This window comes from Chanodichthys erythropterus, chromosome 10, assembly GCF_024489055.1.
Source record: "Chanodichthys erythropterus isolate Z2021 chromosome 10, ASM2448905v1, whole genome shotgun sequence".
NCBI lineage: Eukaryota > Metazoa > Chordata > Actinopteri > Cypriniformes > Xenocyprididae > Chanodichthys > Chanodichthys erythropterus.
Window position 1 is genome coordinate 18,555,752 of NC_090230.1, and position 24,013 is coordinate 18,579,764.

At 39.3% G+C, this 24,013-nt stretch overlaps 2 protein-coding genes across 3 annotated transcripts; both read left to right on the forward strand.

Moving 5' to 3' along the window:
- Positions 1 to 1,218: 1,218 nt before the first annotated feature.
- LOC137029205 (calpain-2 catalytic subunit-like) lies at positions 1,219 to 14,425 on the forward strand. Of its 2 annotated transcripts, none has more exons than XM_067398758.1 (21): positions 1,219 to 1,446; positions 5,114 to 5,183; positions 6,940 to 7,058; positions 7,938 to 8,071; positions 8,275 to 8,443; positions 9,454 to 9,537; positions 9,621 to 9,706; positions 9,785 to 9,859; positions 9,940 to 10,100; positions 10,194 to 10,363; positions 10,769 to 10,780; positions 11,306 to 11,532; positions 11,770 to 11,785; positions 12,646 to 12,714; positions 12,798 to 12,855; positions 12,979 to 13,043; positions 13,508 to 13,576; positions 13,745 to 13,823; positions 13,939 to 14,055; positions 14,166 to 14,224; positions 14,313 to 14,425. In XM_067398758.1, the coding sequence occupies exons 1-21, from the start codon at positions 1,219 to 1,221 to the stop codon at positions 14,334 to 14,336; spliced, it is 2,091 nt and encodes a 696-aa protein (XP_067254859.1). In that variant the 3' UTR covers positions 14,337 to 14,425. The 2 variants fall into 2 exon arrangements, with proteins under 2 accessions (XP_067254859.1, XP_067254858.1); XM_067398757.1 differs by having other exon boundaries at positions 11,306 to 11,517; positions 11,749 to 11,785.
- A 3,136-nt stretch (positions 14,426 to 17,561) lies between these two features.
- LOC137029207 (HMG domain-containing protein 3-like) lies at positions 17,562 to 22,629 on the forward strand. The gene is made up of 8 exons (XM_067398759.1): positions 17,562 to 17,591; positions 20,569 to 20,708; positions 20,805 to 21,009; positions 21,080 to 21,184; positions 21,310 to 21,500; positions 21,589 to 21,730; positions 21,880 to 22,505; positions 22,591 to 22,629. Exons 1-7 carry the CDS (start codon positions 17,588 to 17,590, stop codon positions 22,449 to 22,451), a joined length of 1,359 nt encoding a protein of 452 aa, XP_067254860.1. The 5' UTR covers positions 17,562 to 17,587; the 3' UTR covers positions 22,452 to 22,505; positions 22,591 to 22,629.
- Positions 22,630 to 24,013: the final 1,384 nt, after the last annotated feature.

Genomic DNA, 24,013 nt, shown 5'->3' on the forward strand with positions numbered 1-24,013 from the left:
CTAAAACCAACCCTGACCACCATGATGGGTGCATAATTTTTGGACCAATAAAACACCAATATCTAAACTGGGCCAGCCACAGGGAGCGGTAGGGAGACATCCCTTCCGCTGCTCCACCACCCAGAGATGTTCTGAGATTAATGGGCCGAAACATCTGTGATGGGTGGCTCCCAGCTGATGATCTTGTGGCTGGCCCATTGGCACCAGCAGAGGTGGGACAGGCAAAAATGCCTTGCAGGTATTAAGGACCTGTGCTTCTATCTATCTTCAGTTGATTTCATCTAAGGCTGTGGCTGAAGTAAGTTGTAGTTCTTGTGTTTCTCTTTTCTTCAGTGATTCTGCTTGTTAACAGCAGGTGTTCATCATTAATGTTCAATCATCACTTAAATAATTGCTTAATTATCTCATTAAATTTAACTCTGCTTTAGTGTTACTTTAACACTATTTAGAGAGGGACCGTACTGTACGTATTCTGAGCAGAGTTGATTTAACTCTGGGAATTCAACTGTGCATGTCCTGAAACATCAGGTTATTCTGTACAACCGTTATAAAACATGGAAAATGTTGTAATATTTTAAAATGTGTCATTTATTAAAACCGAAATTTTGGTTAAACCGAATTAATTAAACCGAATTGGTGACAAATGTTGTGAAAAATGACAAAAGCAGTGTTAATTGATTATAAAAACCACATAATCTCATTATTAACATTTAATAAATCTTCAAAATTAATTATATCTTGATTATGTTTTTTTTAGACTTTTAAAGAACTTATTCATCAATGACCCATGTAAAGAAACTGCTTTAAAAAAAAACACTCTGGTCTCCCAACGAATAAAAAAAGAACAATAGAAACAAAAGAGGTCTGCATTTAGAGTATTGTAAGAGTGTATTGAGTCACACTTTACAGGACTCATGTCACAGTGCAATTATGTTGGTAAGTACTAAAGTAGTGAAATTAATATACTTTAAAAATCATACGAAGCAATAAAGTAATGAAAAGTATATACTTAAATTGCTTAAGTTTTCTTTGCAAGATTACATGATGCTAAACCAGTGTGAAAGCAACACCTGCCCCTATGCGCTTACAGGTGAGTGTGACTCCACCCTCATGTTTATCATACAGCGGCTCTCAGTATAAAATCAGCATCAGTCTCACACAAACACTCACACACTATAGACAAGCTTCAGAGACACTTGAGGACGACTACAGGGCAGCATGTCTAATATTACAAAGGTTCTTTCTAGGAGGCAGGACAGAGGAGAAGGAGTGGGAACAAACAAGAATGCGATTCCCTACAACAAGCAGGACTATCAGAGCCTGAAGCAGGAATGTCTGGCAAAAAGAACCCTGTTCTATGACCCGACCTTCCCTGCTGAATCCGACTCTCTGGGATACAACAAACTCGGGCAGCAGACCACAGGAGTGGAGTGGAAGAGACCCAAGGTACTGTGATGTCCTCTGTGTGAGTCTGTGTGTGGTTCTGTTAAACCCTACACGTTATAGGGGCAAAATGTCCCCATGAAGATGGCAATATTCGAAATCCTTGTCCTTGTGGGAACAATTTTTGGTCCCCATGTGGAAAACAGCTTATAAATCATATAGATTGATGTTTTTTTTTTTTTTTTTTGAAAATGTAAAAATGCATAAAGTTTTCTGTGAGGTTTAGGGTTAGGGGATATATTATACAGTGTGTTATTTTGTTATAATAATATTAAATGTTAATAATATTTTTATATTTATAAGGTTTTTTTTTCAACCTTGTGTTTTATCTAACTGATTCACATTCACAAGGAACAATGGGAAGTGTTTTTATAATTAATAATACTAATAAATAAAATCATTTTAAAAATGGTATAATTGCATGTTTAATTGCTGCATTTAAATTTTATAAACCCAAAGTGGAACAAAAAATTCCAATAACTTAAATTAAAAAGTTAATTGCACTTTTATTAACTACTTAATAATAAAAAGAAATATAGCTGCAAGCAGCAATGATGGGCCCAAGCCCGGTGGCACAGCCAACCCATCATTTGAATACACCACATTTGGTGTAGGTGCAGCAGTTGGTGCCCATATGATCACAAACCACAACAGACTCATCCATGAGAGTGTTTAAATTTAGAATAATTTCATGTAATAGAATGTCATAGGTCAATTTCAAATGATTGCAGATTATCATCCTAATCTGCAATGTGTGTGTTTTTCTCACATAACCTCTTTAAAAGTTCCAGAGCAAATTACATATTGTTATTTACGCAAATTCAACAATACTCTTGAGAAATGTAATCCAGTCTTAAAGGGTTAGTTCACCCAAAAATGAAAATAATGTAATTAATTACTCATGTCGTTCCACACCCTTTTTTCATCTTCAGAACACAAATTATATATATATATATACACCACATTTGGTGTAGGTGCAGCAGTTTATCAACAAAATATTTATCAACAAAATCTAGTTTTCAGGAAACAAACACAGACAGAGGATCCAAATGCAAGTATAACAATATTTATTGACAGAATTCACTCCAAATGGACAGTCGAGGCAGAGACTGTGACGTGCAGAAACAGTGGCGTGCAGAGTGGTGATGAAAAGGGTGGCGCAGGGCTACAGCGGGTATCAGAGACCAAGGATGATCCAACCCAGAAAACAGGGCGCACGACGATAGTCCAGAATCCGAGAACCAGGAAGAGACAAAACAGAGAACACAACACCGGTACAGCCTGCAACGAACTGACAAAGACGACACGAAGACACGCGTATTTTATAACAACCATTAAACAAGACACGGCTGGCAACAGATCGCAATCAGACCATAATGGGTGACGCCCACACAATCATTCACTCACACACAAACACACGAGGGCGAGTAAATGAATCCATGAACCGTGACAGTACCCCCTATCCTACGAGCGCCTCCTGGCGCTCCCAGGGGAGCCTACCTGTTGATAGTAATCATCAATTAGAGAGTGATCCAGGATGTCCCTGGCAGGAACCCAACTCCTCTCCTCCGGACCGTAACCTTCCCAGTCCACTAAGTACTGGAATCTGCGTCCCCTTCGCCTAGACGTGATTAATGACAGTAATCGCTGTCTCCTTGGCAGAGGGTAAATTGGGCAAGGGGATGAAATGTGCCGCCTTCGAGAACCAGTCCACTACGGTCAAAATCACCGTATTGCCCTGTGAAGGAGGGAGGCCTGTTATGAAATCTAGCACTATGTGGGACCAGGGTCTCGAAGGGACAGACAGCGGTTGAAGAAGCCCATCTGGAGAACGATTAGAAGTCTTACCACAAGCGCAGACAGAGCAAGCCAAAACAAAATTGCGAACGTCGCGAGCCATGCAGGGCCACCAGAATCGTTGCTTAACCAAAAAATTGGTACGACTAACCCTGGATGACAAGCCAGATTGGAATCATGGCCCCATCGGATAACGTCTGAACATAACCTCTCTGGCACAAATAATCGACTCGGCAGGCACCCGGCCGGAGGCGTTACCCCTTCTAAGGCCGTGCAGACCTTCGACTCGACCTCCCATGTGAGTGAAGAGACAATGAGTCTCTCAGGTTAAATGCACTCGGGAGTGGACGGGCGCTTGGAACGATCAAAAACATGAGATAAAGCATCGGGCTTGATGTTTTTAGACCCGGGACGATATGATAGAGAAAAAAATCCAAACTAACGAAAAACAGAGCCCACCGAGCCTGCCTAGAGTTTAGTCGTTTAGCGGATCTGATGTATTCTAAGTTCTTATGATCGGTCCAGACGATGCAAGGTACCCCCAAACCCTCCAACCAGTGACGCCATTCTTCCAAAGCTAATTTGACCACCAGCAGCTCCCTGTTACCAATGTCGTAATTCCGTTCGGCGGCGGATAAGCGATGAGAAAAAAAACTGTGGCGGCGCGCTGGGAAAGAACTGCACCTACCCCCACCTCTGACGCATCAACCTCCACCACAAACTGACGTGATGGATCAGGGGCGACAAGAATGGGAGCCGAAACAAAGCGGCTTTTCAGATTGGAAAATGCAGCCTCAGCTGCATTAGACCACCTGAACGCCGTTGTGGTGGAGGTTAAGGCGGTCAGAGGAGCGGCTAGTTGGCTGAAATTGCGAATAAAACACTGGTAAAAATTGGCAAATCACAAAAACCTCTGCAGGGCCTTACGGGAATCTGGGATCTGACGTGTTGCACATGTTCCTGGAGAAAAGAAGAAAATATCAATATGTCGTCCAGGTAGACATAAATGAACTGATCGACCATGTCTCTCCATGTCTCGATAGTCCAGAATCTGAGAACCAGTAAGAGACAAAACAGAGAACATGACACCGGGACAGCCTACAACGAACTGACAAAGACGACATGAAGACACGCACATTTTATAACAAACATTAAACAAGACACGGCTGGCAACAGATCGCAATCAGACCATAATGGGTGACGCCCACACAATCATTCACTCACACACATACACACACACACAACACACGAGGGCGAGCAAATGAATCCATGAACCGTGACACTAGTGATGGCTGATTTCAAAACACTGCATTGAAGCTTCACAAAGATTTTGTTGTCCGGCTTAATGAGAACAATATGTGTACTGAGTTTGGTGACTGTAGGTTAAACTAACCCCCCACTTTTGTCAAAGGTGGCACTATAGAGGCCCTCCTCCCCACCCATTTCTAAGGCTTTGCCCATATCTACTGGATGACAATCCTGACATGTGTGTCGAGTTTCATGCAATTTGAAGCATGCTAAGAGTCTCAAAAGCATCCAAAACAAATATTGAATTTTGATGTGTTGCTATGGCAACAGTGTTTGAAAATATCAAAAATCTTTTCACAGGTCTACATTCGCCCGTGTCTTGACATTATTCTAATGAAGTTTGAAGCAAATCTGGTAAAGATAAGAGGGTTGATACCTACAACAAGCATACTCTCTGCTCATTGGTATCTCTTTTTTTTTTTATGTGTACACTAGCCACCACACAATTGTTCAAATGAACCTTTTACATGCATTGTTTGCTAATAAAATGTATTGTTACTCATGTGTACCATTGCATGACGTAATAATATCAGCTGTAATTGTGCTCAATTTTCTGTTTTTAAAGGAGCTGTGCTCAAACCCTGAGTTCATTGTGGATGGTGCCAAGCGGACGGACATCTGCCAGGGAGCTTTAGGTGAGAAAAGATTGTTTTGGTCACATTAGTGTTCAGGTGTGGCCTGTAGAGAAACACAATGAATCATTTATGATTTTTGCTAATGTGGTGGGCAGTATAGGTGAAGACATTATTACTGATTTCAACGTCAAAAAACAAGCTGAATATGGCATTTTAGGATCAGTTTAATTGTGTATTATGATATCAAATGAGGTGTTTAGTTACCTGTATCTGCTGGTGTGTCTGCTTTATGTAGTTTAAGTACACTTGTCTTCCACCCCGAACTCACATAGACTCGTATTGTGCGAAGCTAACCACCATGTCACACGAATATAAATACTATCAGAAAAGATGTGACAGTTGAGCCATTAACACTATAGACATATTTTGTTTTTTCAAACAAAAAGAGACATAAAATTCTACAGAGCCTCCATAAGGACATGCATGGAAGAAATAAATTATATTTTTAATGCATTTGCATTCACTCACAAAACTGTTTTGTTCCCCAAGAAATTCCCAGTGAATTAAGTTTCTCTAGGAAACGCAAGGGAACTTGTTTAACTATAGATATCTTTTTGCAAGAGAATGCAAAAGCTGCGTGAGTGAATGCAACGTTTTTTCAGGGGAACACAGAATTTTTCTCAAGAGAACACAAAACTATGTAGCCCCTAAAGCAGGGTTAGGCAATTTTGGTCCTAGAGAGCCGCTGTCCTGCAGAGTTTAGCTCCATCCCTGAAAAAAAAACCTTCAGCTGCCTATAGCTTTACTAATCCTGAAGAGCTTGATTAGCTTGTTCAGGTGTGTTTGATTAAGGTTGGAGCTAAACTCAGCAGGACAGCTGCTCTCTAGGAATGAACTTGCTTACCCCTGCCCTAAAGGGACATCATGGTGGATGGGAGGAAAAACTATATGTCAGTGCTTTTGCGTTCTCTTGCAAAATGTTTGCATTCCCCCGAGAAAGAGCTCAAACGTTTTGCATGCAAACAAAGTTTCTTGAGGGAATGCAAACATAAAATGTTTCCTTTACCATGTGCTTTTAGGGGCTCCTTCCTTACAAAAGTTGTGCGAGCAAATGAAAAGATTCTCTGGGGAACATAATTGTTTTCAAGAGAACACAAAAGTTGAATGAAAAGTTTCTCTGCTGAATGCAATTTTTTTCAAAAGAATGCAAAAGTTGTGCAAGCAAATGAAAAGATTTTTCAGGACTGCAATATTTTTGCAAGAGAACGCAAAAGTTGTGCAAGTGAATGAAAAGTTTCTTCGGAGAAAGCATTATTTTTGCAAAAGTTGTAAGAACGAATAAAAAGTTTCTACAGGAACAATATTTTTGGGGCAAGAGAACACAAAAATTGTGGGAACAAATGCAGTTTTTTGGGCGAACATAAAATCTGCAAGAGAACGCAAAAGTTTTGTGAGTAGATGAAATATGCTCAAGTTTTAGTAGTAAGTGGTTAACAACAAAGCATGAACAACAATATGAGTGATGCTAGCTTTAGCAACCACTGATTAAAGTTACCTCACTCTACAAGTGCTGTGGAAAAACATGGGAGTGGTCAAGTCTTAAACTTGAAGGTTGTAGGTTCAAACCCCACAATATTTGATCCATGAACCATCACCATTGAGCAAGACACTTACACCCAGGATACTCCAAGATACTCCTGAAGCCCAGGTTGATCCTGCAAGACTATCACTGTAATAAGTGTACTAGAAGTTAGTTTGCATAAAATCATCAGCTCAAGGCAAAATAAATATCGAATTACGTTTGATACATTGGCAGGTGACTGTTGGTTGATGGCAGCCATTGCATCTCTGACTCTGAATAATGAGATTCTGGAACGTGTAGTTCCACATGGACAGAGTTTTACGGAGGACTATGCCGGCATCTTCCACTTTCAGGTCAGAACATACAAACAGAGAGAGTCCACACTGAAGATCTGGGATTTAATTTAAACCTGGGGGAAAAGTCTTAATTTTAAGATAAAAACAAACAAACAAACAAACATTCAAAGTGCTTTAAATCATTTTAATCACTAATTTTAAAGGATTAGTTCACTTCATAATTAAAATTTCCTGAAAATTTACTCACCCCAAAGTCATCCAAGATGTTCATGTCTTTCTTTCATCAGTCGTGAAGGAATTATGGTTTTTGAGGAAAACATTTCAGGATTTTTCTCCATATAATGGACTTCAATAGCAACCAACAGGTTGAAGGTCCAAATGTCAGTTTCAGTGCAGCTTCAAAGGGCTCTACATGATCTCAGCCGAGGAAAAAGGTTTTGTCTAGAGAAACGATCGGTCTTTTTCTAAAAAAATAATAAAAATTGATATACCTTTTAACCACAAATGCTCATCTTACACTGCTCTGCAATGCGCCATGCATTACGTAATCACGTTGGAAAGATTGTTTTGCTTGACAAGACACTTATTCCTTGGCTGGGATCATGTAGAGCCCTTTGAAGCTGCACTGAAACTGCAATTTTACCTTCAGCCCATTGGTAGCCTTTGAAGTCCATTATATGGAGAAAAAAAATGTATTTAAATATAATTTTAGCTAATATAAAATATTAGCTAATACTATATTGTAATAATTGTATTAAATGTAATTAAATGTAAAAATTTTATAATTTATTTAAATTTAGAAAAGTGGTAGGCAAGTCTGGTTTCAGACTTTTGGACTTCATTCAAGTACTTCTAACGATGCAATATATGATCATATTATAATTTCAGTGATAAAGCTACACTGTCAGACTGATGGTGTTGTTCTCGTCTCTTCAGTTCTGGCAGTATGGTGAATGGGTGGACGTGGTCATTGATGACCGTTTGCCCACCAGAAATGGGAAGCTGCTGTTTGTTCACTCTGCCGAGGGCTCTGAGTTTTGGAGCGCTCTACTGGAGAAAGCCTATGCAAAGTGAGTGTGCGTGTTTATTCATCATAAATTACCTGCTACTACTTACCTGAACTGCAGTAGTGAACAATATTATACTGAGTCATCTGAAACACTTGGTAAACACTGTGCCTACTGTACAACCACGGCCTTCAAAACACACAATGTTCATACAACATGTCACATACATACCAACCGGTGATGCAGATTTCTACCATATTTTGCAGGGTAAATGGCTCATATGAAGCTCTGGATGGAGGTTTCGCCTCTGAGGGTTTCGAGGATTTCACTGGAGGCATCGCTGAGCTCTATGAGTTGAGCAATGCTCCTCCGTACCTGTTTAAGCTCATGCAGAAAGCACTGACGCTGGGCTCATTACTGGGATGCGCCATTGATGTGAGTCTCATTCCACTTCTGTTGGCTTTCTTTTTGTTGCATTTTGTTACATCTTTTTGAGCTGCTATAGCTTCTCTATGGCAATAATAAATAGTGATTAATACATAACAATGTGCAAGTCTTCAGATAAATGTTTTGCTGTGGTCTACTTAACAAACACACTTTACAAATATCCAGATGAAAGGACACTAATTAGCTTATAAGACCGAACAATTTGCATGTGCTTCAAGGATATTTTGCAGGCGACTTATTAAGAATACTTGCCACATATGCAAATAGGTTGGACTTTTTGTGTGGAAATATGAAATGTTAGCTCACTTGTGGCTCACACTAAATACCAGGAGTTTCAAGTGTGACTATTGATATCATTGCTGTAATAGATAATAATGAAGGATGTCAATGGGTGACATGTCCGGTCAGTATGCTGGCCATGCAAGAACTGGGCAGATGGCACTAACACAGATTAAGACAGATTTGTGAACAATATTTGAGAGAAATAGGCCTTTTGTGTACATAGAAAAAATCTTAGATCTTTGAATTCAGCTCATGAAAAATGGGGAAAAAACAAAACAGTTGCATTTATAATTTTGTTCAGTGTAATAAATAGTCTTATAATTTAAATTTTTTATTAGAATATATGTTCATATGTAATTTATGTAAAGCTGAATTTTCAGCATCATTACTCCAGACTTCAGTGTCACGTGATCATTCAGAAACTATTCTAATGTGCTGATTTGATGCTCAAGAATCATTTCTGATTATTATCATTGTTATTTTTTCATGAATAAGTCCAAAAGAACAGCATTTATTTGAAACAGAATTATTTTGTAACTTTATAAATGTCTTTCTGTCACTTTGATTAGTTTAATGCATCCTTGCTGAGTAAAAGTATTCATTTCTTTAAAAAAAAAAAAAAGTCTTATGGTAGTGCCATTGTTCTCATGTGGGAAATACAGGTTTAGATTAGCTACAGTTTTTATCATTAAAATCATATTTTATTTATTGAGCAGATTACCAGTTCAAATGAGAAGGAGAAGAAGACGAGTCTGAAGCTGGTGAAGGGTCATGCCTACTCCGTCACGGCCGCAGAGGAGGTCAGATATCGCCACTGATGCTGAAATATGGATTTGATAGGAATAATCTGAAGGAGCTCTAATTATTGTCACCTTACATGCAGGTTCACTTCAGAGGCAATCCGGTTCAACTGGTGCGTATCAGGAACCCGTGGGGTGAGGTGGAGTGGACGGGTGCTTGGAGTGATAAGTGAGTTCCCTAAACAGATCGTACTCCTTCAACATCGGTCTTGAGAGTCCTGTAAAATGTTTCCCATCTCTTCCTCAGTTCCAAAGAATGGGATAGCGTCAAACCAGAGGAGAAAGCGAAACTGAATCATTCTGCTGAAGATGGAGAGTTCTGGTAAGAAAACTTGGGCTTTTTAACCTTTTAACCCTCAACAACATAACAAATAACTTGACTAATCTTCCTCATCCTGTCAGGATGGCGTATTCTGACTTCATACAGCAGTTCTCGAGGTTGGAGATCTGTAATCTGACTCCAGACACTCTTTCAAGTGACACTGTGAGCCGCTGGAACTACAACCAGTTTGAAGGAAACTGGAGGGTGGGCTCCACTGCAGGGGGCTGCGGGAACAACCCAGGTATATTGAATCAACCTGAATGTGCTTGAAACCAAATTTGGTTTTAAAGTTGTTTTTGTTCAACCGTCCGACCATTTGGTTTCTCCCCTCCAGCTACATTCTGCTCAAACCCTCAGTTTGTGATCAAGCTGGAAGATGCAGATGATGATCCCTATGATGGCGAAGATGGATGCACATTGCTTGTGGGTCTGATGCAGAAAGATGGTCGTAAAGAAAAGCGGTTTGGACAAGAACTGAACTGCATTGGCATTGCTATCTATAAGGTAATTGGTTACATACAATCAGAAACTAGAAACAACTTTACTCTCAACACCAAAAACAACTTCACAACCAACAGTACCACTGGTTCTAGAAGTGTCTTTCCAAGTCATTTTCTCCATAGAAATTAAAAACAGGTTCAAGAAAGATTCATTAACCAAACCAACCTGTCAAGATTAATCACAAAATTACAAAATTTGATTTGAAACTGTATAATTGGCCTATTTGAAAATCATTGGTAGTGCAGTCCTTCACCTGTTTGACTACTAAAGAATTTTGTTCTTAAATGATGTTGAAATATTGATTAATAGCCTCTGAGCTCATGGTAGGTCTGTATTGAAATGCAAAAAAAAAAAAAAAAAGAATATATATATTCTATATTGAATAATATAATATTTTTTGTTTTTCAGGTTCCAGATGAGGTGTGTATGAGCTCTATATGTTTTGTACATAAGAGTAGCTGGACAACACAAATGTAAGGCAAGGTGATGCTAAAAAATGAGACTGGAGGAAAAAATTACATTTCAGTGCCTTGTATTTCAGTGCCTGTATCTCAGTTCGTTCTTTTCAAAATTCTCTCCTTTTGGAGGGAATGCAAAGTATCTTGGGTGAATGTAATTCTTAAGTTAATGCAATTTTTTTGGAGGAACACAGTCCTTTGGGAGAGAATGCAAAGTTTCTTTGGGGAACGCAATCCTTTGGGTGAGAAAGCAGAGTTTCCGGGATCGCAATTCCTTGGGAGAGTGCTCAGAAGTTGGGGAACACAATCCTTTTTCGAGAGAATACAAAGTTTTTAAGGGGAACACAATCCTCTGTGAGCAAACACAAAAGCACTGAAATACAACTGTTCATCCCATTTTACATTTTTTTCCATCACCAAACATTTATTTGGAATAAGCTGTGCAAGTTTTCAGATACAATTTTATCCATCTGTGTTTGTGTTGCAGTTAAAGGGTCGCAACAATATTCAACTCGGTCCTGGTGTACTGCTGCGTAAACCACCTGTTGCAGGGAGCAACACCTTCCTCAATCTGCGAGAGATAAGCGAGCGCTTCAAACTGCCTCCTGGTGAATACGTCATCATCCCCTCCACTTTCGAGCCGAATCGCAAGGGAAGCTTCGTACTCCGTGTGTTCACAGAGAAAGAGGCTGCTGCCAGGTTAGTTCTGAGTGTGTAAAAAACAGTGTAAATGGTTCTAGTTTTAGACCACATGGTGATGATGTTGCACAGGTCCTGTTTTGTCTACTCTAGAGTTGATAGTAACACTAAAACATCTGTTTGCTCTGTGTTTGTGTCTGTTTTTAAATCAGAACAAATAAATCACAATTGTTCTTTAAACATTCTTGTATTTGCACATGATGGATGTAATTCTGACTCTCGTCCCTGCAGCCCGATGGATGCAGAGATCAGTGCAGATATAAAAAAGGTGAATTTAAGTTATCATTTAAACATAGCATATACAGTAATATTGTGAAATATTTTAAAATGTAATTTATTCGTGTGATGGTAAAGCATCAATACTCCAGTCTTCAGTGTCACATGATCCTTCAGAAATCATTCTAATATGCTGATTTTCTGCTCAAGAAACATTTAATGTGTACAATTGTACAAAATATTTGTGTAAAATATATATTTTTTTCAGGATTCTTTGATGAATAGAAAGTTCAAAAGAACAGCGTTTATTGGAAATATAATTGAAATCTAATCTTTTGTAACATTATAAATGTCTTTACTGTCACTTTTGATCGATTTAATGCATCCTTGCTGAATAAAAGTATTAATTTATTTTCAAAAAAACAAAAATTCTTACTGACCCCAAACTTTTGAACGTTAGGGATAATGTTACAAAAGCTTTGTATTTCAGATAAATGCTGTTCTTTTGAACTTTCTATTCATCAAGGAATTCTGAAAAAATGTACACAACTTTTTATTGATAATAATAAGAAATGTTTCTTAAGCAGCAAATTGGCATATTACAATGATTTCTGAAGGATCATGTGACACTGAAGACTGGAGGAATGATGCTGAAAATTCAGCTTTGACATCACAGGAATAAATTACTTTCAGAAATATATTCAAATAGAAAACAGTTATTTTAAATTGTAATAATATTTCACAATATTACTGTTTTTACTGTTTGTGAGCAGATGAAACTTCTTTTAAAAACCTTAAAAATCTTACCGATCCCAAACTTTTGAATGGTAGTGTGTGTGTGTGTGTGTGTATATATATATATATATATACAATATGTATATTTATTTATTTATTTTATTTTTTCATTTAAAGAACACTTTCGTATCCAAGAGTGATGTGGACCCAGATTTCAAAAACCTTTTCAATGAGTTTGCTGGAAATGTAAGTCACATTTGTCATTTTCAGTTTTGGGTCATTATCATTTTATTTTTCCCAGTATGCATGATCTTGTCTTTTCTCTGCAGGACTCAGAAGTATCTGTGACTGAACTCCAGAAGATCCTGGACAGTGTTATCTCGAAACGTAGGAAAACACTTTTCCACTTTTATTCACATAAATATTTAGATATTTGCATTTAAAGCCCCTTGAAATAGTTTAACAATCTGTTCTGTTCATTCACACAAAGTTTTGTGCTTTTTCACACAGGAACTGATCTGAAAACAGATGGATTCAGTATTGAAACCTGTCGCCAGATTATCAGCCTGCTAGATGTATCCTTACCTCACTGGATGATATGAAAATATAGATAGTTTTTATCAGCCAAACCTCTTTGTCCCTAAATATTTTCTTGAAATACCCCCCGACATTTTAACTTATATTTCAATAATTCTTATATTCTTATATTTCAGTACATTCGCATGTTCACTTTTCTCTGATTTCGGATGACTATTTTCTATTTTAAAAATATTTTAAAAATATAGTTTTTGTAAGTGTTATTTTGATTGTTTTTATTTAAAAAATATTTATTAATTTTATTGTACATTTTATGATTTAATTATTAGCTTTTCATCAACTCACAATATGCCTGCAAACCTCATTTTGGAATTTAAAACATGGATTATCTAAATGTTTTAAGGGTACTTTAAGATTCTCAACACTAGCATTCTTCCATTGTACGACCGCAGCAAACAAATTAATCATCATAATCCTGCTATAACCTTTGACCTCAGTTCAGAGAGATGGCAGCGGCAAACTTGGCCTTGTGGAGTTTCACGCACTGTGGACAAAGATCCAGAAATATTTGGTATAATATATATTTTGGTAAAATAATTCAGATCAATCAAAAAAAATCTCAAACAAGACAAGGTACAGATATATTGTGCATCCCTATTACGAGAGAGCAACAATGATCATTTCTTCATTTTTAGTGAAGTTTATTAATGAATGTGGAATTTCTGTTGTACCTCATCAGGAAATTTTTAAGAACCGGGATACAGACAAATCAGGCACTATGAGTTCCCATGAGATGAGAGATGCCGTGAAAGAAGCAGGTAATGAGTCTATGGTTAGACAATGAATTAAGAATACATTTCTTCTAAAAGTGTGTAATAGCTTTTAGATCATAATATAGAGTGAAATAATGCTTGTATGTGTTTTCCTTTACAGGGTTCCAGCTGAACAACGAAGTACTTCAGGTGATAATCTCACGTTATGCCAATCAGCAGTACGCCATTGGCTTTGATTGCTTCGTCAGCTGCCTGATTCGCCTGGAGATGCTCTTCAGTAAGTTTTAAGTTTTATCCAGAATGTTTTAAATGACTGGAAATAAATGGAATTATGACAGTTTGTTTATAAGTGTTTAACTGTAACGTTTTCGTCTGTGCTCTACACAGAAATGTTTAAAACGTTCGATAAGAAGAACACCGGGAAAATCGAGCTGGATATCCTGCAGGTGATGCACAAGTGTGAACACGGACGTTGATTTCTGTATCTCCTCAATGTAGCGTTATCATTTACAAATGTGTTGTTTTGTGTTGCAGTGGCTCTGCTTGGCTCTCAGTTAAAAATCCACTTACCATAATTGCACGAGAAGTCCATTCATTTCCTGCACTTCAAATGAGGAGGACACAGCAGACCAGGAATATACTAAAGGGGGGTTGCTTGAGTAAAATCAACTATATGGGCATAAGCTAAACTTTGAATTGCTTTCAAAATGCAATATGTTTATGGTGCTTATCTGCTGAAAATAAAACCATTTACAATAATAAAGATGACTGAATCACATTTTTCATATTTACAATGTCTGATGATTTGATATCCTGTTTACAAATAATTACCATTGTTTCCACCAAAATAACATTGTTTTTAAACTATGAAATTGAATTATACCATGGTATTTATTTACATGGTAGTACAATGGTACTTTATTGTTAGTGCATATAAACGGTCAAAGATTAAGCTATAGATAGGGACTTTGTGAGAGCTCAATACTCGTTCAGCTGCACAAAAGCGCCACCTGTCGTATTTTAAAGGCGGTGCAGGCAGCGTTGATTTATACACATGATGTACAGGTGCTGGTCATATAATTAGAATATCATCAAAAAGTTGATTATTTCACTAATTCCATTCAAAATGCGAAACTTGTATATTATATTCATTCATTACACACAGACTGATATATTTCAAATGTTTGTTTCTTTTAATTTTGATGAGTATAACTGACAACTAAGGAAAATCCCAAATTCAGTGTCTCAGAAAATTAGAATATTACTTAAGACCAATACAAAGAAAGGATTTTTAGAGATCTTGGCCAACTGAAAAGTATGAACATGAAAAGTATGAGCATGTACAGCACTCAATGCTTAGTTGGGGCTCCTTTTGCCTGAATTACTGCAGCGATGCGGCGTGGCATGGAGTCGATCAGTCTGTGGCACTGCTCAGGTGTTATGAGAGCCCAGGTTGCTCTGATCGTGGCCTTCAGCTCTTCTGCATTGTTGAGTCTGGCATATCGCATCTTCCTCTTCACAATACCCCATAGATTTTCTATGGGGTTAAGGTTAGGCAAGTTTGCTAGCCAATTAAGAACAGGGATACCATGATCCTTAAACCAGGTACTGGTAGCTTCTGGCACTTTGCCAGCTTTGGTGCCAAGTCCTGTTAGAAAATGAAATCTGCATCTCCGTAAAGTTGGTCAGCAGCAGGAAGCATGAAGTGCTCTAAAACTTCCTGGTATACGTCTGCGTTGACCTTGGACTTCAGAAAACACAGTGGACCAACACCAGCAGATGACATGGCACCTCAAACCATCACTGACTGTGGAAACTTTACACTGGACCTCAAGCAACGTGGATTGTGTGCCTCTCCTCTCTTCCTCCAGACTCTGGGACCCTGATTTCCATAGGAAATGCAAAATTTACTTTCATCAGAGAACATAACTTTGGACCACTCAGCAGCAGTCCAGTCCTTTTTGTCATTAGCCCAGGCGAGACGCTTCTGATGCTGTCTGTTGTTCAAGAATGGCTTGACACAAGGAATGCGACAGCTGAAACCCATGTCTTGCATACGTCTGTGCGTAGTGGTTCTTGAAGCACTGACTCCACACTGAATCTCCCCCACATTTTTGAATGGGTTTTGTTTCACAATCCTCTCCAGGGTGCGGTTATCCCTATTGCTTGTACACTTTTTTCCTACCACATCTTTTCCTTCCCTTTCGCCTCTCTATTAATGTGCTTGGACACACAGCTCTGTGAACAGCCAGCCTCTTTTGCAATGACCTTTTGTGTCTTGCCCTCCATGTGCAAGGTGTCAGTGGTCGTCTTTTGGACAACTGTCAAGTCAGCAGTCTTCCCCATGATTGTGTAGCCTACAGAACTAGACTGAGAGACCATTTAAAGGCCTTTGCAGGTGTTTTGAGTTAATTAGCTGATTAGAGTGTGGCACCAGGTGTCTTCAATATTGAACCTTTTCACAATATTCTAATTTTCTGAGATACTGAATTTGGGATTTTCCTTAGTTGTCAGTTATAATCTAAATTTTTTTAACAATTACATTTTATGTGTAGGCCTATTTTCTTATTAACTAGTAAAACTACACATTTTTTAAAAAACAAAATATAGTTTTAAGCAGTGTATTGCTAACTAACTAAGTGTGCTACACTCTAAGAAAAATCTGTAAAAATAGGGCACATTGTTCTGTGTTAATATGAAGGAATTATCCGTATTGATTTTTCACAGGTGTTTTACCTGTGTTTTAAATTACACATTGCATTTTGTGTTTTAGGGTTACACAGGATCACAACTTAATGGATAATGTCCTGGCAGAAAATTATTAGTACCTTTTCCATTTTTCTGCCATTTTTTTCTTAAAGTGTAAACCTAATAACATGCTGTATCATAAACAATTATTATTGAACAACTATCAACTTAATTCACGTTTGATGTGTGTACTGTTAGGCATCTTTCTTCAGCTCTATCCAGTGCTGCTTGCCCTGCTATAGCTGTTCAGTGGTTTCCTCTTTTTGTGTTATTTAGATGAAAATATGTGCCTTTTTCCAGTAGTTTGAGTCACTTTTGAAAAGTTGCCAAATGCTTTTTAAAAAAAAAAGAAAAAAAAAAGTTGCTAGAGTAGTCTGAAAAGATGCTAAATAGCAACAAAATTGCTAAGTTGGCAACACCGCAGCAAGTAGAAGCTGTTAGGGAGGACTAACTGTCATGGCCCGTGGTTTTCACTTTAAATGTTTCACAAACATATATGGGTGTGATGTTTGAGTGTCTGGCTATAGTGTAGATCCAAACATAGTTTCACAACTTTTTGCTATAGTGGTTGGGTAAACAAGGGAACAACAGTGAAGCCATTCGAGTCAACTATATGATGAAGGGTTTAATTCTAAAGTGACAATGTTTTATTAAAGGGAATTTACATGTTACAACTCAATTACTGATGGATCCAAAATGGTCAATATTCATATTCATGCATTTTTATGAATATTTATGTTAATCGTTTATGGCTTATGATTTATCAGTTTTACTTTTGATTTCATATATTTATGTACTTCTACTTTATATATATTAATTCTTATATTTTCAAGTATTTACTTGTTATTGTACCATTATGGTTGTTCTTATTTTATATTTAAGAGTATGCTTGTTATGTTCAATTGTTCTTCAAAGTGTTCCAGTGTGACAGGTCACGCTGACACGTTTGTGGTTAGACATTGGACGCCTGCCAAGTACTGTAGAAGTGATGTTTTTAACATTTGCAAAATTCCCTAAGGGTTAAAACAACTATTTTTGACACTGGACCAGTGGACGACATAATGGGTGAAATTAACCTTTCTAATTTTAACAAAAACATCAGTTTGAGTGGGTTGGGAATTTCCCTGTATGCTTATGGTAGGCTATAATATGGACTGAGTTGTTGATAATGGGGCTTTTTCTCTCCTTTGCTCTCCTGGGCTTCTTCTCAATATCTGCAAATGTCTTAATGTTTTAATTCTTTTTGATTTTCATCTATTAGATACAATACTCTGGATTTTACAATACTCTAAATTTATGATTGACTATTGACTACTCCTTTATGATGGTTATTTTACCTTTTTGTTTTATTAAGTATTTATTATCAAGTTTTTGCATCAATTACAATATCTGGTTTTAAATAAAACAAATACATTTCTGTCATGACAACTCTTGACAACTCAATTTTGTGTCTCGCGAAAACGTGCCCACTGGTACGTCTCTCCCATGAGACCAGGTTGTTTTTATCATGTAATATACATACACATTTTTATCTTGCTCTTGATTAGTTTAACTGTTAAAGTAATAAATTAAATGCAGACATTAGTCTACATATTTAGCCTTTCGGTAACCTACTCTAAAGTAAAAAGAAATTTTGGTGCCATAAAACAATTCCTAAACTGTAAATATCCAACAAAAATATATTTAATTCAAAACCCATATTCTTTCTATCAACATGTCCCTTTAGGGCTTCCGTAGAGCACTGGAAATCCAGATTTGGTGATCCTAAGAAGTTCCTATCTAGATCAGACTGATCCAATCCGATGTTGCTTTAAAAAACTGGCTCCAAAAGTAAGCTGGATTACGTGATCACGGACGGATCGCAAAAAAAGGATTACTAAATCCGGATCAATTTTATCCAGATTAAACCTTTTGAAAAACCGGGCCCAGCAGACTAAAAATTTAACTTTTAAACCTTTTAAACAATCCCCACTTCAAAAAAAAAAAAAAAAAACGCAACAAAGCTTTGTTCCCATTCAGTCGGTCACGTTCGACGTACGTCGGACAGACCGACGAATAGGAATCTCGCTAGAGAGGCCAATCTACTTCGAGTGTAACTAAACGAGCCAATGCACATTGGCATGCAATCATATGCATCAGCTGCTTGCCTCGCAGCGCGGGTATATAATGAGCAGCAGGTGCGTTGCATCTTCAGCTTTTCGCTTCGGAGCCAAACCTTCCATGAAGACAGCTACTGAAAGCGAGTGTGGTGAACGAGTCTCTCTTCAAGACGTCTCTTTGTTGCGAGGTGCAGGCGGACAGCGCAGCAGCGGGGCCGATTCTCCTTTTGTTTTTGTTTTTGCCTTTTGTTTGATTGAGCAAAGCTGTAATCAGCGTGAAGGCCGTTCTCACGGCTGGTGAAACGGTGCGCCTAGAGCGCTAAAAAGCTGTTGTTACAGCTGGTAAGAGGAGCGCCTTCAAGGAGAGTGCACACGACAGGCTGCACATTCCCTGTCTGTGCTGCAGCGGCTATTCCCCTGCATGCTTCAGCACCTAAAAGAGTCAGTCCTTGAAAGAGCTAACACGAGTAGTTCGTGTCTTTTTAAAGATGTCGTTCTACTTGTGTGTTTCTGGATGCGGTCGTTACCTGGCGCCTCGGGATGGTCACCAGCGCTGTATCGCGTGCTTGGGCTTAAGGCACGCTGAGGCAGCGTTTGTGGATGAGTCATGTACCCATTGTGGGAAGATGACCATCGTGGAGTTGCGGTCGAGACTCCACTTTCTGCAAAGGGGTGGAGTCCCGGTCCCGACGCCTTGCTCCAATCCTCCTCAGAGGGTTGCTGCGAGCGGCGGGGCTGGTGACTTGTGGATAACGGTGAGCGCGCTTCCTTCGGGGAACCAACCCCCTAGGAACCCTCCCCCCTCGTGCGCTCCGCAGCCAGTAGAGCTGCCCGCGGAACGTGGTGGACCACCCCAGAGGTGTGTACCATCCGTTTCCTTCGGAGCTCCCCCAGACGACCGGATGTCGATCGCTGCATCGGAGGGTGAGCCTGATACTTCTGGGGAGGATGAGTCGGTGCAGTTGCCTCCTTCGGGGGTGACAACTGTGCCCGACACGGACCCGGAAATGATGGCTATGCTTTCCCGGGCCGCCAACAGGGTCGGGCTCGTGTGGAATCCTCCACCGTGTCCCGAACCCTCGAGGTTGGATGACTGGTATCTCGGGGTGGCCAGGGCTGGTTCTCAGCCCCCCACCCCAGTGCCCTTCTTCCCGGAGGTGCATGAAGAGCTCACGGGCACGTGGACGGCACCTTTTACTGTCCGAAACCGTGTCGGTGGGTCCTCCTCCCTCACCACCCTTGATGGCGGGGCAGCGAAGGGTTACACGCGCATACCCCCTGTGGAACGGGCCGTTGCTATGCAACTGTGCCCTAACTCCACCTGGCGGGGGGAGCCGTCTCTCCCTTCCCGGGCCTGTAAGTACTCGTCGGATCTTACCGGCAAGGCTTATCAGGCCTGTGGGGAAGCTGCCTCTGCCTTACACGCTATGGCGTTGTTGCAGGTCCATCAGGCCAAGGCACTGAGGGACCTGCACGAGGGTGGTCATGATCCACAAGTTCTCCAGGAACTTCGTGCCACGACGGACCTCGCGCTTCGAGCGACGAAGGTTACGGCGCGGTCAGTGGGTCGTGCGATGTCCACTATGGTGGTCCAGGAACGCCATCTCTGGCTGTGTCTTGCGGACATGAGGGATACCGACAAGGTCAGGTTTCTTAATGAACAAAAAGATACCTTCTACTAGTCCCAACCATTTGAGACTTTTTTCAATGGATAAGGAATTTCCACGACACCTAATTCCTGAGGAGACATTGTGCTACCACTGCCCAAACCGCATGGTCCTCAGTGACCCGATCTGCATTACTCAAAAGGCTAAAATTCTTACAACCACAGGAATTGTCCAAGGTGGATTATTTATTTATTTTTATGGTTATGATTTTGTACTTCTGATAATGTTGCGTTTTGAACTGAACCACTCTTGTTTTTACACCTTTTGTGTCTGCAGATATTTCTACATACTACAAATACTGTCCTCAGTGTGGAGTACTGTACCGGTACCAAGAGTGGAGCGAAGGTCTACACAATTTCAATGACCATGTCCTTCTTGATCTACCTCTCTGCCTCACTATTAGTAACCTGTTGCAGGTGATGCTTATATTTTTTCTTTATCCTTTAATTTGTCTGTTTTTATTATTATTTCAATGAATAGTAGTAATTAATTGTGCAGTTTCTGTATCAAAGGTCCACACTGCAGTCAGCAGAATAGTTGAGTATTTGGAGTTAACTACAGGTGTCCAGTTCCCCTCAGCCGATACAGTTTTTCATGGTTATCTTCATTTTGAAGCTCTAACAGACCATGAATATCAGTATTCTTGTGTGACCTGTGGTGACCATCCACCTGTGGTCATAATGGACCTTCACAAGAAGGCATCTTTTCATCTGTCAGGTAAAAAACCCTTTGTTTACTGATTGCACAAAGGTAGACCATGGTTTATTCAAATTTTTCTTTCCTTTAGTGAGTGAACTTGCACAACCTCCAGAAGATTTTAATGGAGATATGGATTCAGAACAGTTTTGGAAGGCACTGATAGAGGAAAGAATTGCCCGTGGATTTGTTTCAAGTAAGAAAGCAAATCTACCAGCGATTATTAAATGTTACACCTAATGTAGATTTGTAGTTAATAAGATAAGACAAAAGGTAAAATGCTGATTTCTACGATATACTGACATGTTTTGTTTCCCAAAGGTCAAAAAAACAATCCATTCAGTGTTCCTCCAAGTTTTCACTTTTGGGCACCCTGGATAGGGAGAAAAACACACCGCTCAGACTGTGTTCTTAACACAGAATTTGAAAAGATCCGTCCAGCAAAAGCAGCAGAGGTCTCTGAGATAACTGTCTCAGAGGATCGTCTGAGAGATGAGCTCTGCAAACAGAAGGTAAAATCTCTTTTCAATGTTGCCATTATTTTATGTTGTTGTCCTATTAAGGGTTAAAGGATTCACTGACACACATTTCCTTTAATAGGTGCAGGTGATTAGAAATTTATGCAGAGAGTGTGGTTTGGATGCCACTGGATCTCGAACTGACCTCCTTTTAAGACTTTCGCAAGAAATGAAGTCACGAGAGGCATATAACAAAGTTTTTGAGAAAATTTGGGCTGCCTCAGGTAAACCTCAATATTGCAAATGAGAACAGTAATAACAGTAGCTCTAAAATATACAATGTGACATTGATAACATGATTAGGTCTTGCATGAGTATACAAAGGATTGCCATTTCTAAAAATCTGCTTTTCTTTTCTGTATTTGCGTTTTAGGTGGTTGGGCTGTGATTATGTGTCCGTGTGGCATTGTCTACAGTTTGAAATGCAACATCCGAGCAGAGAGCCCGCGTGATTTTGCAGACATGCTTCTTTCATGGAAGCATATGCCGAACATTGTCATCTACGACTTTGCACGTGGACTGTCAACCCACACTAACCTAAGACAACCACAAACAATACCCTTCTCACCATTTGAAGGGAGGTTAATGGACCCAACAGCAGAAAACATTGCGAAAGCCAAAGCTGGAAACGTAAAGGTGTCACTACCCTGGCTGACGTGCAAAAAGGAAAATCCTGACACTAATGGCCACCTTATTACTGGTTCAGCAGAACATTATGTTCTGTATGACCGGTTCCATGAGGACAACACAAAGGACGCTCGAGATTCACTGCAGAAGCTTCGCCTGGTCCCGCAACTGGCTGGAAAAGTTAACAGCCAAGTCGTGGAACAGTTATTTGCAAAACTAAAAAAAAACAACTACTTCCTAAACATGGCTTTGCCGTCGACTCATGTGTTCCTCATGCGAAACATAATTCACCATTACAAGAACGACTTGACCACATGAAAAAGGAGTTTCAGACAAACATTCTAATGAATGTCCACAGCCAGGCTGTTTTGGGTAATTTTTCACTGTACTTGTGCACCTTTGTTATGAATGTAACACTTTATTACTCATTGGACTGATCTGATTTATGTTTTTGTAGAACATATAACATCTGAGGAAACCATGGATGTGTCAGTAGGTAAGTAAATTGTTGTGTCCAGTCCCCTCCCTCAGGTGGAGCTACACAAATTACTTGCTCACTAAGTGCAAACAGGCGCACTAACTTAGAAATTTAGAGCATACACAAAGTTTATGATTTCTAAGCTTTGTTGTTTTTTTTCACCTTACTTTCAGTAGCAGTGCCAGACACCATTTTAAAACCCTCAGCAACACCAGCAACCATTGCCATCCCTGCAGTGAGTGAGACTGCATCACCAGCAGCCGCTGCTTTGGGACCAACAACCCTGTTGGAATATTTTTCACCAGTAAAGCCATGGGAAAGGGACTGGCATCCAGTGCAAGAAAAACTGGTAAAATTATTATTGTTGAAATTTAATATGCACGCATTTGCAGTCGAGCACTATTGTTTGACTATTTAACCATTTTTTATAGCTTGATTACGTGCTGGATGTCAATCGGCCTGGAGCTGAAATTATTGTCAAGGAGGGGAAATTGTGTCTCAGAGAGGAGTTTTGGAGCTTGGGTTTGCTGAGAGATATGGATTCCCACGTAAGCAGTCTGCATTTGGAAAGCTATATTTGTATTTACACATTCACTAATGAGTGACTGATTATTTATTGCAGATTGGAAATGCCTGCATGCAGCTTATTATTGAAATGTCTCAAAATATTGTATGTATATAAAATATTACAATGTAAACTGTCAAAGAGTATACATGTGTCTGAATCAACCTACATTTTTGCTTGCTTTCTTTTTCCATAGGGCAAAGATATATACATAGAGAACCTTTATGTTGTTCCTACTTGGAAGGAAACCTCAAACATTGTTACTGTCACGGATCGTGAAGCAAACAAATAGATCCAAGTGCAGCAGAAAAGGTGTTTATTGAGGGCAAATCCAAAAGGCGTAATCCAGGTACTGGCAGGGGTCGAAATCCATAAAAAGCAGTCCAAACATAAAACAAGGAACATGAAACAAGAAAACAAAAACCAGAGAACACGAAAAACCAGGGCTCAGACTCAAGGGTGACATTCACAATGAACCACAAATACAGACAGAAACACCTCAGTATAAATACACAAACACTAATGAAAAGATGCCAAACAGGTGAGTGCAATGATAATGAGATAATGAGTCTGGGGAGTGCGTGAAGGGATATGTAGTCCTTGGGGTGAAAACAGTCCAGGATGGAGTGCCCTCAAGTGGCTAATTCGGGCACTCTCAAGGACGGTCGTGACAGTTACAACATTACCTCCCACTCACTATATACACTCACCGGTAAAAACTATAAAAAGGCATAAATTCTTATTTCAAAAATTTCATAATTTCTAAAATCAATTTTAGGAGGATGCAGATATGAAAGACTTGCTAGTCTTCCCAGCATGGACAAAAGCTAATGGCCC